The 27,847-nt window shown below is 33.0% G+C and overlaps 1 protein-coding gene across 3 annotated transcripts in view; it reads left to right on the top strand.

Annotated features, from left to right (window-relative positions):
- Positions 1-27,847, top strand: part of LOC145254646 (protocadherin Fat 4-like) — a 1,852,201-nt gene that overhangs the window by 1,225,678 nt on the left and 598,676 nt on the right. For 2 of the 3 annotated variants that reach the window (XM_080113277.1, XM_080113278.1), the window contains one exon: positions 21,782-21,808. The exons of the other annotated variant lie outside the window; for it this stretch is intronic. In XM_080113277.1, the coding sequence (XP_079969403.1) occupies positions 21,791-21,808 (18 nt within the window). In that variant the 5' untranslated portion in view covers positions 21,782-21,790. The remainder of the gene's footprint in view (positions 1-21,781; positions 21,809-27,847) is intronic. 3 annotated transcript variants of the gene reach the window in all.

The raw sequence follows: 27,847 nt of genomic DNA, 5'->3' as shown, positions 1-27,847 counted from the left end.
ATCTATTTTATTTTTACTTTCATCATATTTTGCTTTGGTTTTGATACCCCCAAATTCGAAGCTATCTCTTTACAACCCTTCTTTTTCATAACCTTTCATACTTTCATAAATCAGAGTCCATTTTCTATAGGTTGTTTTTGAACCCAGTCAACGACGGGTACTTTTGCTATATGATATAAAATTAGTATTAAAGCTTTTGGAAGCATCCTTAGAATTAAAAAAAAAAAAAAAACTTTGAATAAACAGATAAAACTGTTTTAGAACACGTTAAAGATGCAAAAAATATTTTATTTAAAATATTGAAGAAAAATATGGTTCAATTTCTTTCTTTTTAGTTTATTTTAAATTGAAATATTTCTTATTAATTTCGGACAGTAACAGGTCCGTCTCCAGAAAGTGAAAAAGTTCTATTGCCTATTTTGCGTTTTTTTTTTTTATCTTTTTATTCAAAGTTTTTTTTTTTTATATATATATATATATATTTAAATATTTTTAAATTATTTGATTGAGGCATTTGTTTCAAATTTATGTTCTTTAGCGATTATAATTACTGCCAGTTGGGAAATTCGAACCCAGTCACAAAGACATCCTTGACTTCGTAGGTTGGCACCATGCTATTGAGTGTAATAGGAATAGAAACGAAATTCGTGATGAAAAACGTTTTCTTATAAATTATCTGTCAAGATTTCTTTTCTATTATTAAAGAAATTACATTTTTGTTTTAATCGAATTTTTGTCTTTTTTGTTTGTTTGTTTTCTTTTTTTGTTTTTTTTTTTTGGTTGTCTTTCTTATTGCGACTATGACATTGTAAAATAAATGAATGCATATGATTTTGTTCAGACGATCAATCATGAAATAATACGAGAAACAAAACGAAAAGAGGAGAAAGACGACGGAGCGGGTGCCATATTTTTAATAAAAAATAATATCATCCAAAGGCAAAGACAGATATGAGATGATAAGATAATGTTGATCAGCATCATCATCACTACCATAATAATGATGATGATGATGATGATGATCATCATCATCATCCTAATAGTTAATCCGATTTAATTAATCTATATAATCATAAAATTCTGTGGACCTTGCTTGCTTTCTTGCATCTTGTCTTCAACGATAAGGCGATTCCATCTTTCTTTTTAAAAAGCAGCATAGCAAATGAATTTATATTTATCTATCTATCTATCTATCTATCTATCTATCTATCTCTCTCTCTCTCTCTATATATATATATATATATATATATATATATATATATATATATATATTAATTTTAAATTCTGACTATTTGTGTTTTTTAAGAATTCTCTTTTGCTTGTCTGATTTACCATTGAAAGAGTCTTCACATTATTCCCGGGGGTTTTTTTTTTGTGTTCTTTTCTACATCTCCTGCATTTTTTTTTTTTTTCACATAATTTTAACTGACATGAACATATTTTTTGCAATTTATGAATAACTATCATAAATTGCTGATTCATTCAATGCCCAACCAACAAATTCTAGCTCTGCTACAAATATAATTTGCTGATTTCTTTATGTCCTCTGATGAGAAGAATAGCAAGAATAGCATTCTTTGAAATTCCGCAAAATAAGGATTTGGGAAATTGCTTTTTGGAGTATTCAGTCGAACGATAAATTTAATTGTAAATTTTAATTTACAGTTTTAATTTCTTCTCTTTTCTCTTATCGATGCCTCCGTTCAGTCTCGAAAGATAAGGGATACCCTGAGCATGTAAATGTGATGCAAGGGTCGTGAAATCCTTAACCACGCTTCTCCTGAAATTATTACTAGTAGATATAGATATATCTGAAATTATTACTCGCAGATATAGATATATATAGAAATCATTACTAGCATATATTGATATATAGAAATTATTACTAGCAGATATAGATATATATAGAAATTATTACTAGCAGATATAGATATATATATATAGAAATTATTACTAGCGGATATTGATATAAAGAAATTATTACTAGTAGATATTGATATATAGAAATTATTACTAGCAGATATAGATATATAGATAGAAATTATTACTAGTAGATATAGATATATAGATAGAAATTATTACTAGCAGATATAGATATATAGATAGAAATTATTACTAGCAGATATAGATATATATATAGAAATTATTACTAGCAGATATAGATATATATAGAAATTATTACTAGCAGATATAGATATATAGAAATTATTACTAGCAGATATAGATATATAGATAGAAATTATTACTAGCAGATATAGATATATAGATAGAAATTATTACTAGTAGATATAGATATATAGAAATTATTACTAGCAGATATAGATATATAGAAATTATTACTAGCAGATATAGATATATATATAGAAATTATTACTAGCAGATATAGATATATATAGAAATTATTACTAGCAGATTTAGATATATATAGAAATTATTACTAGCAGATATAGATATATATAGAAATAATTACTAGCATATATTGATATATAGAAATTATTACTAGCAGATTTAGATATATATAGAAATTATTACTAGCAGATATAGATATATATATATATATAGAAATTATTACTAGCGGATATTGATATATAGAAATTATTACTAGTAGATATTGATATATATAGAAATTATTACTAGCAGATATAGATATATATAGAAATTATTACTAGCAGATATAGATATATATAGAAATTATTACTAGCAGATATAGATATATATAGAAATTATTACTAGCAGATATAGATATATATATAGAAATTATTACTAGCAGATATAGATATATATAGAAATTATTACTAGCAGATATAGATATATATAGAAATCATTACTAGCAGATATAGATATATATATAGAAATTATTACTAGCAGATATAGATATATATAGAAATTATTACTAGCAGATATAGATATATATATAGAAATTATTACTAGCAGATATAGATATATATAGAAATTATTACTAGCAGATATAGATATATATAGAAATTATTACTAGCAGATATAGATATATATAGAAATTATTACTAGCAGATATAGATATATATAGAAATTATTACTAGCAGATATAGATATATATAGAAATTATTACTAGCAGATATAGATATATATATAGAAATTATTACTAGCAGATATAGATATATATAGAAAGTATTACTAGCAGATATAGATATATATAGAAATCATTACTAGCAGATATAGATATATATATATAAATTATTACTAGCAGATATAGATATATATAGAAATTATTACTAGCAGATATAGATATATATAGAAATCATTACTAGCAGATATAGATATATATATAGAAATTATTACTAGCAGATATAGATATATATATAGAAATTATTACTAGCAGATATAGATATATATAGAAATCATTACTAGCAGATATAGATATATATATAGAAATTATTACTAGCAGATATAGATATATATAGAAATTATTACTAGCAGATATAGATATATATAGAAATTATTACTAGCAGATATAGATATATATATAGAAATTATTACTAGCAGATATAGATATATATAGAAATTATTACTAGCAGATATAGATATATATAGAAATTATTACTAGCAGATATAGATATATATAGAAATTATTACTAGCAGATATAGATATATATAGAAATTATTACTAGCAGATATAGATATATATAGAAATTATTACTAGCAGATATAGATATATATAGAAATCATTACTAGCAGATATAGATATATATATAGAAATTATTACTAGCAGATATAGATATATATAGAAATTATTACTAGCAGATATAGATATATATATAGAAATTATTACTAGCAGATATAGATATATATAGAAATTATTACTAGCAGATATAGATATATATAGAAATTATTACTAGCAGATATAGATATATATAGAAATTATTACTAGCAGATATAGATATATATAGAAATTATTACTAGCAGATATAGATATATATAGAAATTATTACTAGCAGATATAGATATATATATAGAAATTATTACTAGCAGATATAGATATATATAGAAATTATTACTAGCAGATATAGATATATATAGAAATTATTACTAGCAGATATAGATATATATATAAAAATTATTACTAGCAGATATAGATATATATAGAAATTATTACTAGCAGATATAGATATATATATAGAAATCATTACTAGCAGATATAGATATATATAGAAATTATTACTAGCAGATATAGATATATATAGAAATTATTACTAGCAGATATAGATATATATAGAAATTATTACTAGCAGATATAGATATATATAGAAATTATTACTAGCAGATATAGATATATATAGAAATTATTACTAGCAGATATAGATATATATAGAAATCATTACTAGCAGATATAGATATATATATAGAAATTATTACTAGCAGATATAGATATATATAGAAATCATTACTAGCAGATATAGATATATATATAGAAATTATTACTAGCAGATATAGATATATATAGAAATTATTACTAGCAGATATAGATATATATATATAAAAATTATTACTGGCAGATATAGATATATATATATAGAAATTATTACTAGCAGATATAGATATATATAGAAATTATTACTAGCAGATATAGATATATATAGAAATTATTACTAGCAGATATAGATATATATAGAAATTATTACTAGCAGATATAGATATATATAGAAATTATTACTAGCGGATATAGATATATATAGAAATTATTACTAGCAGATATAGATATATATAGAAATCATTACTAGCAGATATAGATATATATATAGAAATTATTACTAGCAGATATAGATATATATAGAAATTATTACTAGCAGATATAGATATATATAGAAATTATTACTAGCAGATATAGATATATATAGAAATTATTACTAGCAGATATAGATATATATAGAAATTATTACTAGCAGATATAGATATATATAGAAATCATTACTAGCAGATATAGATATATATATAGAAATTATTACTAGCAGATATAGATATATATATAGAAATTATTACTAGCAGATATAGATATATATAGAAATTATTACTAGCAGATATAGATATATATAGAAATTATTACTAGCAGATATAGATATATATAGAAATCATTACTAGCAGATATAGATATATATATAGAAATTATTACTAGCAGATATAGATATATATAGAAATTATTACTAGCCGATATAGATATATATAGAAATCATTACTAGCAGATATAGATATATATATAGAAATTATTACTAGCAGATATAGATATATATAGAAATTATTACTAGCAGATATAGATATATATAGAAATCATTACTAGCAGATATAGATATATATATAGAAATTATTACTAGCAGATATAGATATATATAGAAATTATTACTAGCAGATATAGATATATATAGAAATTATTACTAGCAGATATAGATATATATAGAAATTATTACTAGCGGATATAGATATATATAGAAATTATTACTAGCGGATATAGATATATATAGAAATTATTACTAGCAGATATAGATATATATAGAAATCATTACTAGCAGATATAGATATATATATAGAAATTATTACTAGCAGATATAGATATATATAGAAATTATTACTAGCAGATATAGATATATATAGAAATTATTACTAGCAGATATAGATATATATAGAAATTATTACTAGCAGATATAGATATATATAGAAATTATTACTAGCAGATATAGATATATATAGAAATTATTACTAGCAGATATAGATATATATAGAAATTATTACTAGCAGATATAGATATATATAGAAATTATTACTAGCAGATATAGATATATATATAGAAATTATTACTAGCAGATATTGATATATATAGAAATTATTACTAGCAGATATAGATATATATAGAAATTACTAGCAATCGGTGCCCGGCGTTGCCCAGGTGTTTTGAAGTGTATGCTGAGGAAAAAAACAAACGGTCAATTTTTTTAAACTTTGACCCCTATTATGACCTCTTAACATTTATTGTTTAGGGATCAAGTAAAGTTAATAAGTTAGATCCATGTCCAAGGAATCTATATATAAAATATCACGTCTTCAGACCTTAAATTGTAGGAGGAGTTTGGTAGAGTTCTCAAAGGTCTAATTGTTGAATATTGACCACTTAATCGCCAAATTTATGTCGAAAACCTATCACATCGATTTTCCCAAATCTCAGTACCCTGTATATCAAATTTCGAATCTGTAGGCTTAAAATTGACAGTTTTAGCGTAGGGAAATGCACACAGACGCACAGACACACACAGACACTATCACTTATACATATATATAAACATAAACATCATATATTTAAGGATAATAGTACGCCATATATATAACAAAATACCATTATTTACTGAAGTGAAAGGAAAACTCGGGGGAACTTTACCCAAAAATAAATCTATATTTTTTTGTGTATATTGATAGTCTGGTACTTATACAGTTTAGTGACGACATTAAAAAATGGAAATATTGGAAAAAAAATTTTATTGTACGTAACTGTTATAGACTGAAGTTCTCCGAAAAAAAATTTCACTTCATTTGATCAAGTAGTTTTTTTTTTTACAGCGAAAAACAATGATTTATCACGGCTACGTCAACGTGGCCATTTTGGAAATGTTATTGCAGGCCCAGAAATTCCCCAAGGGCAGGTAACTGCCGTACATAGCAGAATACCTCCATTTTAGGCCAATCTAGCCCTTTTTCCCCCCACCAGAATGAGATTTTTTTTTTTTTGCGAAGACAGATGCCATTTTTGGGGTGTTTTTTTTTCTAATTTGTAACAGAAGTAAATAAGCGAAGTTTCGAAGTTATCCATGCGTGTCCAACTGAGCATGTTTCGAAAATAATCTCGTATAAAAATTCTACAATTCTTTGCATTCTTCAATTTCTTTGCATATTCAATAGTATTCTTATTTTAAAAAAAAAACGCAAAAAATTGCAGATTTAAAAAAAAAAAAGAAAAAAAAAACGTAAAAAAATTGCAGATGTGTTGTGCGCATCTCAATATGGCGAGAAAAAAAGGCTAGATTGCGAAATTTGGCCTAAAATGGAGGTATTCTGCTAGGTATATTTCCAAAATGGCCACGTTGACGTAGCCGTGATAAATCATTGTTTTTCGCTGTAAAAAAAAAAAAACTACTTGATCAAATGAAGTGAAATTTTTTTTCGGAGAACTTCAGTCTATAACAGTTACGTATAATAAAATTTTTTTTCAATATTTCCATTGTTTAATGTCGTCACTAAACTGTATAAGTATCGATAGTCTTATCAACACCCCTTTTTTCTATTTATTTAAAAAGAAAATACATCTTTATACAAATTCCCTATTAGTTTCTTTTTCGGTTCTCTTATACGATGATCATCTTTATTTAACTATTACGTGTAATTATATTCATACAGATATTCTATATGGTTTATATTTGCGTAATATTTGCGTAGAAATGAAGAAAATCAAATTTATTGTGTATTTATCGTGTTGCCATAACAACGTGACGTAGCCAAGGACGGTAGTGGGCGTGAGTGTGTGTGCGTGTGTGCGCGTGTTTTCGTGCTGTATTGTTTGTAGTAGTAGTAGTAGTAGTACTAATAATCTGTCCAGCGTTTGCTTTCTTGTTTTGTGAATGGCGGACGTTGAGTCGGAGGTTGGATTGTGAAGTTTCGTATTTTTGTAATTTGTAAATGGCAAGTTAGAAAAAAATTAAACCCTTCCAAGATGGACAATAAATAAGACCAAAATATTTTATGGTAAAGTTAAGAGCGTAAGAACTATACTTTTTTAGGAGATGTGATTATTGGATTAACCAATCAGAAATCGTCTGTGGCACACACATCTCTGTTTTTATAGATATATAGATATAGATAGATAGATTACTAGCAGATATAGATATATATAGAAATTATTACTAGCAGATATAGATATATATAGAAATTATTACTAGCAGATATAGATATATATAGAAATTATTACTAGCAGATATAGATATATATAGAAATTATTACTAGCAGATATAGATATATATATAAAAATTATTACTAGCAGATATAGATATATATAGAAATTATTACTAGCAGATATAGATATATATAAAAATTATTACTAGCAGATATAGATATATATGAAATTATTACTAGCAGATATAGATATATATATAAAAATTATTACTGGCAGATATATATATATATATATAGAAATTATTACTAGCAGATATAGATATATATAGAAATTATTACTAGCAGATATAGATATATATATAGAAATTATTACTAGCAGATATAGATATATATAAAAATTATTACTAGCAGATATAGATATATATATAAAAATTATTACTGGCAGATATAGATATATATATAGAAATTATTACTAGCAGATATAGATATATATTTATATAGATATATAAAGAATGAGGGCGGAGAGTTGTATGTTTTGGCTTCGATTCTAGCTAATGGCACTCAATTCATAAATATATTTTTTTTAGTTTTGACCTTATTACTATATATTAGGTTCAATATAATAATCGCTAGAGAATTGTCTTTATAATAATGAATGCATAATCTGCATGAATTAAAATATATCACAGCATATCTTACGACTGGGCAGTAATAATTAAAGCTGAAAATCTTGCCATGCGCTTCAACCCACTGCAATAGTCATCACATTTCAAACAAGTAACCACTACATCGCTATCATCATCATCATCATCAGCAGCAGCAGCATCATCAGCATCAGCATCAGCATCATCATCATTATTATCTGTCCATCTTCAATACAAGTAAGATGCAACACAAACAATTAGTAGTGCTAGAAAACCGTGCTGGATCCAGTGGGGGACGCTCACCCACCTAAGAACAAAAACGCAGCGATAAAAAAAAAAGAGAATGAAAAATTAAACTAAACTGCGACACTAACCATGGGCGGGTTTAACCAGCTTCCTCGAAAGGAGGAAGTTCCATGGGAGTATGAAATTCACAAGTGGTCCCCAGTCACATGTATATTTCCGTTAGGGGAGATGACGCCATTAGGGTTTTGCAACTCTTGCAGGGAGGTGTCGACTTCCTCTTACATACAGCGCCTGGTATTCCCAAATTGGTCACACATTTTAGTAATGACCAGGCTCAACGTTGCTTAACTTTGGTGATTTAACGAGAACGGATGTGTCAACGTTATTATGCCATATGGAGGGGAAGGGAGGAGAGAGATGTTATAACATCTCAATGTATTTTGATTTTTATGAAATCCTTTGACTTTGTAATGGAATGACATAAATAACTCAATGAAAGGAAGAGGAAAAACCTTTCCAAGAATTCTTGCTTAAATTTTGAAATATAATTAAACCCTGGTCCAGTATCATATTCGGTTAACATCTGTTTTACATGATAGCAGTGCTGGACAACCTTTTTTTTTAGAAATTTACTTCCAGAGTAATCTATCTCTGACCAGGTCTTTATTTATTCCTCTTTCTAGTCCTTCCTTTTTATTTCCACCCACGTTTTCCTTGGCCTTCCCCTACCAACAGACTCTGCTACCTCTCTGATCTATTTCCTAACCCTATTAACTATCGAAGTTCTTTCTACCTTCAACCGTCCTGTGTACGCCACAAGCCTGTATCCGGTGTAAAGCCCTTAATTCAGGAGACTCATTTCCAGTAGGTATATCACTGCCGATGTAATCCTCTATCTGTATAAGAACCAAGTACGTCCTAGCATAGAAATACTGTTGCCACATTTGGGCAAGAGATGTTCGACACACCCTAACTTGCCTTAATAAAGTTCAAAACCAGCTTCAAAATCTAGTAAGCGATGCCCTTTTCTCTTCCCTACAACCTCTTTCCCACAGAAGAGATTTTGCGAGCCTGTCTCTGCTCTATCGTTATTTTCACGGCAAGTACTTGTCTGAGTTTCAATCTATGGCCCCTCTTTGCCAAACTTTCACAAAAAAAACACTCGACTAGCTACAACCACTATAAACAATTTCCCCTACTCTCTATCAGTGCCTAAATTGAAACGCAGATTCCATGAACAAAGCTTCTTTCCTAGAACTGCCTGCCTGTAGAACACTGTTCTACTGGCCTGCTTTCCAACTGATTACAGTATGGTAGCCTTCAAGTCCAATGTAAACAAGTTATTGTTGAGCAGTCCCCATAAATAATCAAATTCTACTCAATCTACACAATTAACAATTACTACACTACTACCTTACATTCATTAACCCTTATCCTTGAGTGGCCTTCGGGCCTTGATAAGTGGTGACTTCTTTGTAAAAATAAATTAGAATTTTTTTTTTTCACACAAAATATAAACCAACAAACATGACCTCTGTTTAGTCTTTGAGACAGTGGATACTTCCTCTGAAGGTGTTTACATATGTGAATTGTGAAGCAAGGATTGCACAATCTACGACCACCTCTCCCGGGTCGACACTGCTTGATTTCAGTAGTAAACAGAAACTTAGAACGATTTGAAGCAATGCCGAGATAAGCAGAGAACACATACAGTATCTGGTATTCCAAAATTGTTACCCATTTTAGTAGTGATTAAACTCAAGGTTGCTAAACTACAGTCATCTAACGGGAACCCGTGTTTCAACATGATTATGCCATATATCAGATCAACAATAAATTAATCTCTTGGCATTCAATTTGTTTTTCCACGTAAATAAAAAAATGTTTTAAACAATTGGGTTCTAAGTAAGACGTCCCCAGTACGAAAGGGTGCATGCGGTATTATGGTGAAAAAAGATACTAGCTAAGAGAAACTTTTGTTTAGTTCTGTAATGACAAGGATGACCAACGACTCTGAATCACCCTCCTTTTGAGTTGGCCTTGTGCCCAAGTTTTTTGTTCAGTTTGAACTTACATTGTAATTTTAACTTGAATAAAAGATTTAATATCTCAAAGTGTAGTATCTGTTCTGATGCTTCGCTTAAGGTAATTTGTCTCGGTCAATGGAGGAGAGACCCTCTATACTAGAACAATTATTATTTTTGGTCCCAACCAGAATGCCCCTTTTGCCTTTTTTTTTCGGGGAGCTGGTTTAACCCCACATTAAAAACGACCTTGTGTCACATTTTGCTTTTGTGGGAAAGCAAATAAATACTAATACTGATAGATGGAAATAATACGAACTTACAGCATAAACTGTAGAATCAAATCCTTACACTTACGGAACTCAAAGAACTCCGAATGGTTGATAGAAAAATTCTTGGTTAGATGAAGCAATATTTTTAATAGTTTATTTACTTAGGGACTAGAAACTAATAAAAACCTATAGAATCTAATTATCTATCGAAGCATAATGGAAGATCCCAACCTGCCTATAAACAGACTTTCTAGGCTTCTATCACAGATTCTTTAGTTTGAGCTCAACTGGTCAGACGACTGAGCGTTGAAAATAAATAAATAAATAAATAATGAAGCAGTAGGTGAGTTGGGCTGGCTTCCGCTAAACAAGGAAATTTCAAATTCACATGAAATGCGTAAGGAAGTGTCGTATGTATATTCCATGCAGGGTGATGATGATGTTTGGTTTTGCAGTTCTTCTAACGGGACCTCCTCCCACATATAACATCTGGTGTAACCAAATGGTCACCCGTCTGGTATTTACCAGCCACAACGTTGCTTAACTTTGATGATCTAATGAGAACCGGTGTGACCACATGATTATGCCAGACACTGAGCACTGGATTCAATGATTCAATAAAAAATATTTTTCTAAAATAACTGAATTCGGCATTAAATGATCCCTGAAATGGGTTGATATGTCGTAAAACAATACCAAAAATGAATCTTTTATTTAAACCTCATGAAAGAATGATAAAAACAACAATTTTTTGTTGTTGTTCGTTTGCTTTACTTGTTTTTATTCCAACCATTTTCTACAATGGATGAGAGTCTAAAGAATGAATTTGCCCATCTCAGCATGGTGAAACATCTCAGCCTGTTTATAAACCAATTTTCTAGGCTTCTATTTCAGTTTATTTAGTTTGAACTCAACTGGTCAGACATTTTCACACTATTATAAACCCAATAAAATAAAACTTGGTGCTTGTACAGAATTTCACCTATATTAAAAAAACACACAAAAAAAAACAAGGTCTGCATGATGTACGTCTCTGTGATGATTCCAAAAATCATGTAAATTCATCAAGTAGTTTTATTTTTATAAAGATAATCATTTTTAAGCGAATTTGAATTTTTCCAATGTCTCTCCTCCCCATGCTAAGAATGGCTGGTTTAAAATCTTGAACATTTGAATTATTTGGAGTTATTTACCTTGTTTTCAAGATGGCATTGCGATATCGTTGCTGTTTGTTTGACCATAAAATTTAATTTTTTTAGTTAAAAGAAAACCACTTGATCAAGTTATATGGTTTTTGGTGTACGATATTTTCTTTTTGTCACAGGGACGTACATCAGGCAGAGTTTTCTTTATTTTTGGTTTTTAACATAGAAGGAATTTTGAAAAAGCACCAAAAACTTTTACTAAAATAAATAAATTGGGTATCAAATGATATCAAAACTGGGTTGATATGCCGTAAACCAATAACAGAATGAAACTTTTCATCCAAATATAAAGGACGAATATAGGAATGTTTAAAATAAAAAAATTTTTGTTGTTTTGTTTTATTTGGTTTTTATTCAAAACTATTTTTCTACAATTGCCGAGACACCAGATAATTAACTTATCCATCTCAACATAATGGAACATCCCAGACTGCTTACAAACCAGCTTTCTAAACTTGCGTTTTAGTTTTTTTAGCTTGTGTTCAACGGGTCAGACATTTTAGCACTGTCTACTAAATTCAATATAAAAAAAACAACTTTTACTCAAATGAATAAATTTGGTATTAAATGATCCCAAAACTGGGTTGATATTTCGTACAATAATAAGGGAAGCAACCATTTTGTTCAAATACATTTTGTTTTATTCGCTTTTACTTCAAACCATTTTCTACAATGACTGGTTCAATCAATCAACTGCTTAATCATATCAAAATAAACAGCAGAACTGTGCTACCAATGGCGAATGGAAATATTTGCTTGACATTTTTATGCACGCCGTTTTTGTGATACTTTTATTTTGCAGAGTCGAATGGCTTTACAATTGTTCCATTCATCGACTTTGGTTTGAATCATCATCAATTCGTATGAATCCAAAGATTCTGTTACTGGCATTGGTTTCCCTGATAATTTTCTAGTCAAAATTATACCTTGAAAGACATCAGGTACTTATAGGAGGGACCACGAGAAGGTTGACAACATTCTAAGTAAATCTTTCACGAAAAACACTCGTCTAGCTAAAACCACTGCCAATAATTTTCCCCATTCTTTATCTCTGCCTAAATCAAAACGTAGATTCCACGAACAAAGCTTCTTTCTTAGAAGTGCACGCCTGTGGAACTCTCTTCCGTTTGCCTGTTTCCCACCTGGCTACAACTTGAATGTCTTCAAGTCCAACATAAACAAATTCCTGATAAACCGCCCCCTTAAGTAAGACACTTTATCAAATCTCCATTACTAACGATTACTACGATATTATCCCATTGCTTACTGTACACGAAATAACCCTTATCACCGAGTGGCTTCCGGGCCTTGATAAGTGGTGACTACCATGTAAAAAAAAAAGAAAAAAAAGTGATTTCTGTGGAACGGATTGGATTTGAACTTGGAACACCTAGGTCATCAGTCCGTGTTATTAACCATTAGACCACCATCATCTCCCATGCTTTGATTGGTTGGTTGTTTTTGTTTTACCGCATATCAACCCTTTTCGGGTTATTTAATGCCGAATCCAAAGATTTTGAAGAAAAATTTTTTAATAGAGTATATTTGTTGTTTTCCCATCGGTTTCTATTTAACCCATAGTTGGGACCCTAACAGGTACTACCACTCCGGGTCAGAGTGGACCTGGGAGCAATGGTAATTAAAGGGTGGCTCCACACTCCCCAAAGCCCACAAGCTGGGGCCTCACTACTGGATATAGTTTAAGGTCATATCCAGGACCCCCATTGAGGGACTTTTACCCTCTGCAGAGGGGGGGGGGCAGTCGGCGTATTCTAATGCCTCACTGACAGGGCCCCCATGCTTTGAATAAAACACTAATATGATCTGCATGGACGAGTAATCACTGTCAATTCATTCACCTGATAAGTTTTTTCTGACTCCCTATCCATATGATAGTGGCTCTTAACTGACCTAATGGATACTGTTAAAGATTTTGGAATCTGCTATCCCAAGTTTAAATCCCTATTATAAGCATTTATTTATCTTCAAGTAACACTTAAGATAGTCTGTGAAAACTATTTTTATTATATTGCCGAGTTCTTTTTTGTGCTATCCAGAAAAATATCAGCTTTATCACAATATATTTGTTGATCAAATATATTTCTCATACCGTGGAATATCCATGGGTCCCGCTAGTTAATATTATAGCACTAATAATGAAGAAATATAAATTGTGATGTTTTTCTTGAATGTTACATTTTGCTTGGTGTAACCTCCAATCTTCTTGGCCTTCGGGACAAGATCAAAGTGTAGTATCTGATCTTCAGATAATGCACTTCAATTTCTTGTTCTCTGTCAGTGGAGGAGAAATCCTTCACGACTGAGACAATTTTTATTTTTTGTTCCTTTTCTCCATGTTAAAAAACGACCCTGGTGTCTAACTCTGTCCCGTGGGGAAGCAATAGGAACATTCAATCTTCTTCAGGCGTATCTTTTCAAACTTCGGGAATATTTATGGCGTTATTTATTTATTCATTTTTTAAATTTTTTTGTAGCTTCTTGCATCAAGTGGCTTAATATATTGTCTGGAGCGATTTTCATAGAAAAAAAAGAAAAACTCAGTTTTTCTTTTTTTTTCTATGGAAATCGCTCCAGACAATATATTAAGCCACTTGATGCAAGAAGCTACAAAAAAATTAAAAAGTGAATAAATAAATAACCTTAACAGAATTTCCAACTGGACTCTATATTTAATCCACGGGGGCAGATTGTTCCATGCACTATTGTCTTGCCACTACAATGCATTCACATCGGTTCCTGCCACACTGAGGAAAGATTAGATCCGGGGGTGCCCATTACGTCGATCTAGATGGACTGGTCGATCACAGAGACATTGTGGGTAGATCACATGATATTGAAAAAAAAACGTTAGTACTGGCAAACTTTCGGAACCTCGTGGCAGAGCTGGAGACACAAGAGCATTCATGTGCGCAGCTGGAGAGTATATGCTAGATAAAACAAATTGGGAATGTTGCAAGAAAAGGGTCCCCTTTTCTTGTAAGTAAGAAAAGCATTAGATAAGTGAAAATGAGATAAGGATAGACCGAGATTCGAACTTTGTAAGCAAGGTTCAGAAATGGAATTTCGCATTGTTCAGTTTCACATAAAATAGTTTAGATATGTTGTTGTAAAAGGAATTTTAATTGTTCAATTATTTTTATGAAAACTGAATTAAAATAAGGTCAGCTAGAGAAGAACGAACAATAGCAATTTAAAAACATATTGAAAAATAAGTTAGGTTGAAAAATAGGTTAGTGAGAATTCTTTGTCCGCAGAAGTGGTTTGGAAACATGTGCCGAACCACGTATGTTTAGGCCATGTGAGTTCATCACGTTTTTGGAAACCACACATCTAGCGTCATAGCAAAAATGAATATTCTCAATAATAGAAGCTAGGATGAGCAGAGCAAGGGAGATGAAGATCGGAGGCAGTCAAGTCCGGATCGAAGTCAGCACAGTCAGCCGGACAGAGCTGGCATAATCAGGGGAGGGTCCCTTTAGAAGTGAAGGGAGAACGTTTTAAGCATGTAAAAATGACTTTGAATTCCTTGACGTCATCATCCTCTGACTGGTCGAGGTGATAATAAAGAAGTAACCATAACGCTTTTGTAAAAGTGTGTTGGGTCGTCTTGCTACAACAAATGTAATGTGTAATCATCTTTAATAAACTTATACATATAACTTATTATGTATAACCCCCTTCCAAGTAATGTGTCCCCCTCTCCATCATAAGTAATGACTGTCCCCTCCTGCGTTAAAAGATCTGATCACTCCCTCTCCTCTCTAATATATGTGTTAAGAAGAAACACTCCAGAACTGTATGTCTTCTCTCCCTCATCACTATCGTATGTACTCGATATATGTCTCCCAATATGACCCCCGGCTATACAACAGAAATTGTCCGTCAGAGTTCAACAAACGCTTTAAAGACTTTGCTTAACTCGAGCTAATCGGTACGTTCATGTGCTGCTCTTTCTAAGAAGTTGCTGAATTTGTTTCACTCGCCTAGAAAATTGCAATATCGCTTCACTTGAACTCTTCTGGAGTGGAAGATAAGATTCTAGCACTATAAGCCAACATTCAGCTGATGCAGAGCTCATGGACAATTCTGGAACTTACTCACAGTGGGCAAGTACCCCAACATCCGGAAATGTGCTATCCTCTTGACTGCATTATTTTGCTCGACTTATTTATCCGAGTCAGCATTTTCCCACATAAAGATCATTAAGTCCAAACACAGCTCCACCATGACTGATGAGCAGTTTGAAGCTGTCTATTAGCAGCTACTCTCCGCACTATGCATCCCTGACTGATTACATCTAATGCAAGTCATTAGCGTAAGGTAATGACAAAAAATATGCAACGTTGCACTGTGCAATATGGGTTAATGCAGTAACGCAAGGTACAGGCGCATATATTGTACATATAAAAATAATTTACAATAAATAATGTTTTGTACTTTTTAGATCATTGAGACTTAGTTATATCATAAGTAGCTCTTATGCTGAACTGTGTGTGCCCCCCTGAATTACATTTTATGGAGTGTTGCTACTGCTACTGTTGTTATTACAGCGTGGAACGATAAAATTATCGCTCTAGAAGAGACGATATGATTCCATTTCCGTTTGATGAAAATCGGTTTTCTTATCTTTTTTTTTTTTTTTTTTTTTTTTTTTGCAGACTATCTACTAGTTGGCCAGTTGTGTACAAATCCCAAGAACGATAGGAGCCTTCTATCATGTCTGAAAGTGACACAATGTTCAATCAGTGAATTTAGAGATGCGCTGCTTGTACAGCAAAGAGCAGTCATGCTCTTTAGCAGTCCAAGTTATGATAACAGGACCATTGCCAGCACCCTGAAAATGCATCGCTGGATTGCCACGAATAATAGAAACATGCCTAGGATGATGTAAACAAAGTTTCCAGCCACATTTTTTATGGTCTTTGCTGTGGTTTCAAGTGAGGGCAGACCCTGGGTGTGGCAGCAGGACTCAGTGTTGACCCACAAGTTCAAAGAAACCCAGGCTTGGCTTCAAAAGGAGTGCTACGATTTTGGGCCCTTCTCTCACTGCCATCCCCATCCCCCCCCCCAATCTGAACCCACTGGACTACTTCATTTGGTCATACGTCGAGAAGATCACCAACATAACCTCCCACAACACCAAAGCAAGCCTGATTGCCGCCATCTGTTGAGCCCACGCCAGCGCTTGTGAAAAAGGCATGCTCCCAGTTCTGGACCGATATCGAGGCAGTGATTGAGTATGAAGGTGGCTACATTGAAGAGATGTCAGCTCTACACATCATCAAGTTATCTGAATTGATTATTTCAATGAAAGTTTTAAAATGAAACTGTGGTATTGTCTTTAGGGCGACAGTTTTATCGTTCCACCCTGTATTAAGTATCATTTATACATCTTCGTATGAATTAGATGATTATCGTTGGCATTTATTTCCCCTAATATTTTTCTAATTAGTATTCTTTCTAGAAAGACATGGTGTACTTATGGAAGGGACCACGTGAAGGTTGCCAACATCCCTAAGTGAAAATATTTCTGTGGAACGAACTGCATTTGAGTTTGCCACACCCAAATTGCCAGTCCGTGTCGTTAATCACTCTCTGCTGCCGTTATTGTTGTTCAGCATAATTCAGTCTTCCATTTCAAATGAATCAGATGATTATTGTTGGCATTCGTTTCCCTGATATCTTTCTAGTTAGACATCTGATATTTACAGGAGAAACCACATGAAGGCTGCCAACGTTTCTACGTGAAAGTGTTTCTCGGGAACGAACTGGATTTGAACTTGGCACAACCAGGTTGTCTGCCTCTGTCATTAACGGCTTAATCACCGCAATCTCCCTGCTGCTGTTGTCGTTATCATAATTGGAACCACGAGTTCCACAAAGTTATTAATTAAAGTGATGCAGAACTTGATGCAATAACACTGTGTATATTTTCTGCGGCTGTAACTGTAATATTCATGTATTTCTGATCTTTACACGTCAAGATGCTTTGTTGTTGATGATATATGTCCGCGGATTAAGGGAACTGTCAGGCCGACGTTACGTCTTTGTTGATTGTCTTATCACGGATCTACCCTTCAATTTCCCTGGGCCGGAGTTAGGGTTATCACCTTTTGATAGAGCTTGCTTATACATTACAATGATCACGTTCCTAACCTTAACCCTAACTTACCGAACCATCGCTTCAATATACACAATTCTCAACTGGTATTAAGCGGGAACAATGGCGATGGAATTAAGATGGAATCTTTCTTTTTGGTTTCTTTCGCAAACGATCGCGAACACCTCCATCCTCAAATTATTCCTTTGTTGAAAAGCAAAGAATTGTTTGCAGTTGTCAGGAATTTATTTAATAAGCTTTTTTTTTGTTCGTATTATTTAGTTATAAATAAAATAGCAGATACATTCGGCATTACATGGAAATGGATAAGAACACCTGCGTACCTGTTTTCCCAGCCCTGAATCTCGTATTACAATTATTGTCATTTTTTTTTTAACTCCTATAATTTCCAGTTTTCAATAAAATAAATGGACATGTTGTCTTTGCCGGTTATAGATTTCCAACGTGAAATATTGGCCTTAATGTAAACGCTCCTAATACAAAATCAATATCAACGTATTATTATTATTATTATTATTATTATTATTATTATTATTATTATTATTATTACTACTACTACTACTACTACAACAACAACACCACCATCACCACCATCATACATACATACATACATACATACATACATACATACATACATTATTATTATTACATATTACATGGAGCTTTCACACAAGTCAACAAACGATCTGATTGGAAACCTGTGGTTCTCTGGAAGCTGAGTGACAACAAGTCTCCCCAGACGTCCATCTCTCTCTCCACCTCCTTCGATAGCATTTGCAAATGAATTTGCATCATCGCAACAGCCGCTTACCATTGATTTCTCGCTGATAGTGGCCATTGGTTTATACTGGAATTTGAGTGGCACTCAGCCTCCCCAAGGTCCCAGTTCTCTTTGTGTTTGTCCAGCCGAGGTCTGGTTGGTGCTCGCTCCTCGGTCCTTCAGTCCTTATTGACCCTTCTCGACCCTTTGGTATCATTTTTTTTTGGAGGGGGGGATCGGCGATGAAACAATCGGGGGGGTGCATGATGGGGGGGTGTAGAACTTGTAAATATGCAGGTTCGGTGTTCTTCATTCCCTGTAACGCTTATTCGTTATATTGTCTTGTATTATTCTCCGCATTCAAGGGTTTTATTATTATTATTATTATAATAAATAAATAAAAATTTTCATAAATTAATTGTCATAAAATTAATTAAAATAATAATTTATGTCATAAGATTAATTAAAATAATATTAGCTCCCACAAGAAGATTTTTGCGGAATTCTTAATTTTCATCCCAAATGATGTATTTTCAAATGAGTTTTTCTGATAATACCTTAACTTTATATATTATTTTAAAGAACGTTTCTCGCTCTATCTAATCGTTTAAATTACAATCGTTTTGAAACAATTATGTCTTCTTTTCAGAATGTTGATTACAATATAGAAAAAAAAGCAAATTTGCACAATTTTCTTATTTCAATTCAAGCTAGGCTAAAAAACTTCCGAAACTGCTCGCGATATAAACGAAAAGTTTGGCCCAAGAACCACTATTAAACGCACAGCATAATGGTGGTTTAAGAAATTTTATGGCGGTGACGAGAGTCTTGAAGATGATGAGCATAGTGGTCGGCCATCGGATGTTGACAACGATCAGTTAAGGCCAATCAATGCACAATTGTTTGGGAACTTGCTCCTGAATTAGACGTAACGTATACAACGATTTCCAACCACTTGAGAGGGATTGGGAAGACAAAAAACTTGATAAACGGGTGCCTCACGAATTGAACGACAATCAGAAGAAATGCTGTTATGAAGCATCATCTTCCCTTCTTTTATGCAAGAAGAACGGCCCGTTTCTCGACCAGGTTATGCCTTGCAATGAAAACGTGCTCTTTACAACAACTGGGGCACTCAGACGCCGACGAAGTACCACAACACTTCAAAAAGCCAGAGTTGCATCAGAAGAAGGTCATGCTGAGTGTTTGGTGGTCAGCGGCCAGTCTCATCCCTTACAGTTTTTTAAATGCAGGCGAAACCATTACGGTGGATAAATACTGTCAACAAATGGATGAAATGCATCAGAAACTTTGACAACAACATCCAGCATTAATCAACAGAAAAAACCCAATTCTCCTCCATGACATTACCCGACCGCACATTGGTGAACTAACCCTGCAGAATTGAATGAATTGGGTCACGAAACGCTGCCTCGTCCACCATACTCACGACACTTCTCACCTACCAACTACCACTTTTTCAAGCATCTCAACACCTTTCTGCATGAGAAATGCTTCAAAACGCTAAACAATATCAAAAACGCCTTCAGCGACTTCATCGCGATCAGAACACAAGATTTTTACGTTACTAGCATAAATACACTTGTTTTGCGTTAGCAAACGTGTGTTGATTCTGATGGTGCTTATTTCAATCAATAAATGTTGTTTGAGCTGAAATATATTCGTCTGAATATAAAAGTTAAAAACAGCAAGAACTTTCTTGTCAATCTGATATATCTTGGGTACAATATAATAATCAATAGAGAACTAATTCTATTATAATAAATATGAAATCTGCATGAATTAAAATATCATATTTAAGCATATTTTACGATCGGGCAACGCCAGGCGGCCTTCTAATATAAACTAAGAACTTTTTACATTTCTGCTGCATCCTTTCTTCATACAATACTAAAACGTCTCCATTCTTGGATCATTTTAAGTAAAACTTTGTTGTTTGCCTGCAATGGTATTAAGGTCATTCCAAAAGTAAAGCCTCCTATTTTTTTTACCAAAAAAATTGAAACAGGAATAGTACAATTAAAACGAGTGACCTTTATGGCCCCAGAATTTATTTTGCTACATAGTCACCACGATTCTCAATGCCCTTTTGCTAGCAATGAACAATGGCCATGCATGAGTGTCCAGAGTGCACTTTGTCATATGTTAGAGTCAGTCTAAAAGTAAAGCCTCCTATCTTTTAACTCCAAAAGTTGAAGAGCTACGAAAACGGGAGTAGTATCATTAAAACTAGCGACTTGTTATGCCTCAGAAGTTATTTTTCTACATAGTCGCCACCATTCTCATTGCACTTTTGCCAGGAATTAAATGATGCATTTCTGTTTCTGACACACGTTCATGACAGGGGTTGCTTTCTAAGAGCTTCACACCGTCAATATCTGCAACAGAAAGATGAAACTTTCAGGTTATGTTTAGTCATCATGACAATGCAAGTTGCAATCCCCTTTGATCCATTTGGACGGAATAGAAAAAAAAAAATAGGAAGCATTACTTTTGGAACGCCCTACGTAATTTCCTTTAAACTTTCATTTATTTTTAAAAGATTATTTTATTTAATTTCAGATACTCATCATGGCTGTTATTAACAAAGTAAGTGTCAATAATTTGCTTTTCACACAGATGAAATGCAATCCTTTCTCTATTTCTGATTATTTGAGTATCATGTCACCAAGAAAATTGTCTCCATTTTCTTTTTCTTTTTTTTTCTTGGGATCCTTTTTGAGTTGTAGTTGTTTATTTAATCTATGAGGGTAGTATGCTCTTGTTCCATCAGCCATGATCGATCACAAGGACTTATGGTATAACGGATAAGGTACTAAATATAAATATAATTTAATTTCTAAGTGACACTCTTCTGGAGATTGAAGGTTCAATCCTCAGTGCAGACGATAATAAGAATTTAATTCTGCCCAATCCTGGTTAACAGAACGGGAGTAAGCTAACCCTAAGGGTTAGATAAAAGGGTTCATTCGAAATTCTGTATAAAAGAAAGATTCCCAAGTTCGACAAGATACTCCTGAAGAAGGTCGGAGGTTATATTGACTGAAATGTTTTGAGAATATCATAATTTGTGCATTCATTCTTTTTGCAGACTATTATCCTCATCTTCATAGTTGTTGTTGTTTCATCACGTTTCGGTCAACTTATCCTCTGGCCTTCTTCACTATGAAGCCTCATTCTAAAAAGGATGCCAAGAAAAAAATAATTAAATAAAATGATGATGCCATTTGATATGGACCCGACAATGAAAGACCAGATAAGAACACAAGAATTGCATTTGTAAGACCAAAAAATCCAACCTTGATCGCTCTTTGAGGACCTTGGGCTAGTGGATAGAGTCGTTGAGTCTCTACGGCTCCAGGTGAACATTGTCCAAATGCTTTAGTTTGACAGAAACATTCCCGAGTTTAACAAGATACACCTGAAGAAGGTCAAAAGTTACATGGATCGAAACGTTGTGAAAATGGCAAGATGAGAACAGTAGTCCAAAGAATTGAAAAGCTGTTGACCCTCCTCCTATAATCAGCGTAGCTTTTTTTCCCTTCACACTCCAAAAGGTTGGCGACCCCTGTTTAGCACCTCAAAACAACAGCTAACCCTGTATCTACCCTCCCCTGGAAAGAAGGTTTATAAATAATATGAAGTGCAGTCAAAAAGTATCCGGACTGAATCAGTAGCTATTAAAATCCAAATTTAAAATTAAAAAAAACGTTCAAGTCCTTCAGAATATTAGGTGTGATCTAATTATAACCTTTTTCCTACAAAATGGATATTTGATTCTGAATAGTCATTTTATTTTGTTGAACGCTGGTTTATGTTAAGAACAGTAAAATGTAATTCCTGTTAATCCCTTTCACCAACAAGCTGCTCAGTGATAGGGGTTAATGAAAATGATAGATTGACAGTTGATTTATCTATCTATTTATCTATCTGGTCAAGCTCCTTGCCTGGGCCAATGTGACTCTCTCTTCCCAGATTTGCCTGTCTTTCATCAGCTGCCTTAGATCTTCAGGATCACAATTGGCGTCATGTGCAATTTACTGGATGCATGTGGATCTAAGTCGTCTTATGCTCATGCACCCGTTACATGGAGTCCACAGCAATATATTTCTCACCAGTCTTGCTTGCTCCTCTGGCAATAAATTGTAGATGTCCCTTCCTGATGGTAGTAGATATGGCAGGTTGGTTGCCATAAAGTTGCTGCTTCGTGGGATGATCTTGCCAAAATGTATTTAACACTGTTTGTAGCACACGGGTGTCCATGCCATCTAGCTTTCTTTCCAATCTTTTAACCCAAAAACTGTAGATGTCGCTTCCTGATGGTAATAGATATGGCAGGTTGGTTGCCATAAAGTTGCTGCTTCATGGGATGATCTTGCCAAGATATATTTAACCAATTTCCAATCTTTTGGTGAGTGTCCAGATTGTAGCACTGCAAACAAGAACAGACACCACCACTGCTCTGAAAAACTGCCTTTTCAGTTTGTCAGTTAGCCTTGAAGTCCATAATGATTGCAGCGGTTAGGGTTAGGATCAGGGTTAGGATTTATGATGAATACTGTGAGAGAAATGAACTTCTCCATACGCCGCCAACTCAAAACAAAAGTCTACTCTGTGAAGTGCGTTCCAAAATTATCAGAACTGAATTAGTATTTACTAAGATCGAAATAAACAATGAATAGAATGCTCATTTGGCAGTATTTTCGACAGTTTCTTGTCTCCCCTTTTTTTTATTTGAGTACTCACAATCTATGAGTGATATTTCTGACAAAGGGAGAAAGTTGCTGTAAATAAACTGAAATAGATGTGAACAGACTGATATAAGGTATGTATTCATTTGATCTATTTGAACTACTGTGGCGTAATGGATAAAGTACTAAGTAAAATTCAGTTCTAAGTGACACTCTTCTGTAGGTTGAGGGTTACAATCTTCCGTGTGGGTGATATTAAAAATACAATTGCAAATTATTTAGATTTCTGTTGTACTCTACCAAGACGACTTGTCGCAGCTTAGGGTAACTTGTTTTAAATGAGTTTACATTTAGGCAATTTTTATCACTTAAAATTTTAAAAATTTTATTTTTGATATTTTTGTTCATCGTAGTTTGCAACTGGAAGAAAGGATCAATTATAGTCAGCTAACGTACTTCTTAATTTTCTGCAGAGTGCTACCGGAAGCGGTGATAAGACAAACCAGTTCTTACACTTTTTTATTATGTATTGGATACTTTTTTTTTTTATTATATCTGAAAATTTATTATTTTAATTTCAATAATTTCATTTTGATACTTTCATAAACATATATTTATTATATAAATTCGAATAAAAAACTTTTACCTTTTTTATGATTTCATAAACATACATTTCTTATAACGTTTCCAATAAAATAAAAACTTATTTTTCAACTTTTGTTATAAAAAGTGAAATAAAAAGACTAATTGTGTTATTTTTATCTGTATATTTAAAAAAAAAAGTTATATTTTTCAGTAACGTCCTTTTTTTATATTTTATTTCAATAAATCACTTCACAATAGAAATACTGAAGAATAATAAAAGTGAAGGTACTGATTTACCTTGTCATCACTTCCGGTAGCGATCCGCAGAAAATTAGAAAGCATATTAGCTGCCTATAACCAAAGAATGTCTTTGACCGTGTTTCATCAGATTATTGGTGGGATCTTGGATGCCTTATGTAATCAACGTATCAGATGATTGACCACATCGAGTATGTTACTTCTTATAATCAACTCCATAAGTAATAAATCAAGGAAGACCTGGATTGAGTCCATAAATAAAATTCAGTTGTAAGTTACAAGCTTCTGGAGGTTGATGGTTCAATTCTCAGTGCAGGCGATACTAAGAATACAATTGCAAATTACTTCTACCCATTCATGGCTGACAGAACGAGAGCATGCTACTCTCATTGATTAAATAAAGGGTCCATTCAAAATTCTGTACACATTCCGGAGTTCGACAAGATACACGTGAAGAAGGTCGGAAGTTACATCAGCCGAAACATGGTGAGATTAACACTCAAGATGAGAACAGTAGTCCGAATAATCCAACTAATACAAATTCTCAATACTCATCTAAAAATAATTTCAGAAACATGATATTAGACAGGTCTATGGATATGAACACATCGTGCGTACCAGTGATAGATTGACCCCCAAACACTTTTGATCAGTAACGGTTTTGGTGTAATGATCATACCATGATGAGATGCATGGTATTAAACTGATGAAAAGGATCTTTTCATAAGAAACTTGGTGTTAGTGGGATTTTGGGGATACATTATATGATTGGTGTGTCGGCTTTTTCTGTTTGTTTTTTGTTGTTGTTTGTTTTTTTTGTTTTTTTTTGGGGGGGGGTATTAGTGGGATTTTTTTGGATACTTATATGATTGGTGTGTCGGCTTTTTCTGTTTGTTTTTTGTTGTTGTTTGTTTTTTTTTTGTTTGTTTTTTTGGGGGTATTAGTGGGATTTTTTGGGATACTTATATGATTGGTGTGTTGGCTTTTTCTGTTTGTTTGTTTGTTTTTTTTGTTGTTTGTTCTTTTTTGTTTGTTTTTTTGGGGGGGTATTAGTGGGATTTTTTGGGATACATTATATGATTGCTTTTTTAAAAAATATTTTTTTTGTTTTTATGGAAATCACTCCACACAAGGCATGAAGCAAGGCACCAAAAATAAAATTACTTCAAGATTAATAATCACCCAATGTTAAGTGTGAGATGGATAGATTTCAACCCAGAAAACAGCAATTCTTTCCCCTTCGTCATGAACATTGCTTCTGGAATGTGAGAACTAAAGGGCAAAATAAAAGGGAAGCGATAGTTGCGCGACTGCCGAATTTAAACCCAAGATCCACTTTCTATTCTCCTGAATCGGTATTTACCAAAATCGAATTGAAAAATGAATAAATGTTCACTTGGCAATATTTTCGACAGCTTCATAACTCTCGTTCTTCCCCATTGATTTAAAAAAAAAAATTTTTTTTACTTGAGTAGTCACAGTCTTAATGTAAGAATCTAAAAAAATACTACTTCAAGGTTAAAAACTTGCCAACGATAAGTGTTAGAGGAAATAGATTCTGACCCAGACAACAGCAATTCTTCCTTCTTTGTCAGAAATATTGCTCCAGAAATGTGAGGACTAAAGAATAAAATCAGGGAAACAAGTGTTACGCAGATGCTATCTATTTGCCACCTGTTCCACCAATTTCATGCCTTTGAATCGGACCGCGTGGCGAGTCTGTGTTAGACGTTGATTGATGTTGCCCACACTAAAGTCTGGCACTTTTGCAGCACCTTAAATACCCAAACTGGATGATGCTAGTGGTTCGTTTGTTTAGCATCATTCATGGTGATGATGATGTTTCTTGGCATTCGTTTCCAATATCTTTCTCTTGGGAATTTTTTTCTAGAAGAATATCGACTACTTACAGAAGGGACTACATGAAGGTTGCCAACATCCCTGAGTGACAGTGTTTCTGTGGAACTGTTACATAAGGGAGGGAGAAGAAGAGGATTTGACTTGGACACTTTACCTGAGGGATACTGGTACCCTGGTGATGACGTGTTCATTTTACTAATGAAGAGAAGAAGTTTACGACAATGAGAGAGAGATATTACAAGTGTTAAGAGACGAGAGAATGGGACCCAAGATCCCTTAAACCGTTTGTCTAGTAGTTAGGACGCTTGTTGTGTATTTATGTGTTTGAATTAAAGAAGCTTCATACTGGGAGAGTCTTCATCTGGGTGGGGCTCTCTTGCTGTTTTCGCCGGAATACACAAGATGAAGACAGATGTTGGGGTTTCAACCTTTTATTCTCCCAGGCATGATCTGCAGATGCCGCCATCAATGGTCTCCACTGTGGGTACCTACCACGTCCCACGTCTGGGGCGCGCATCTCCCCCCTTACTTAGGAGAGAACCATTTTAGACTTCTGCTCGACTCGGCATTTTCTGAGAGACTCAACGTTTCACCAACCTTGCCACGTAGCATCACATGACATCCGGTTAGATTAACCGTCACTTCCTGCAACGTGGATTAACTACAAAAATATCTCTCTGACCTCCTCCCACCCTCTCCCTCTCTCTCTCTCGATCTACTATCTAATAGAGACACAGAGAGAGTAAATAGAGAGAGTATGAAAGAGCCAGAGAGAGAGAGAGAGAGGAGAGATGCTCTTTAACAGAACGAACTGGGTCCGAACTTGGTACACCCAGATTGTTATCCCACATCTTTAACCAGTGATCCACTACCACCTCTCCTGATGGCGATGGTGGTGGTGGTGGCGATGGTAGTAGTAGTAGTAGTAGTAGTAGTAGTAGTAGAACATGCTTAATTATCAACACACATTGTTTTGTTTTGTTTGTTTTTTTCGTTTTTATTTTTTATTTTTTGAAAAATGACCATAAAAATCTGTTTTGGTCGCCATAATTATGAATGTATTCTTATCAACAACTTAAAACAATTACTGAAATATAATTCAAGGTTTCACTTAAAAATATCTACGTGACCATCATGAACAATTCTCGAATGTGCAAGTCTTATACTTTGGTCATATTATTGTCAATACTGTGTATGTGTGTGTGTGCGTGTGTGTGTGTGTGTGAGTGTGTGT

This window comes from Euprymna scolopes, chromosome 30, assembly GCF_053919585.1.
Source record: "Euprymna scolopes isolate OS-2025 chromosome 30, ASM5391958v1, whole genome shotgun sequence".
Classification (NCBI taxonomy): Eukaryota; Metazoa; Mollusca; class Cephalopoda; order Sepiida; family Sepiolidae; genus Euprymna; species Euprymna scolopes.
The sequence above is the reverse complement of the archived record's forward strand: the minus strand, read 5'-3'. Positions and strand labels throughout refer to the sequence as shown.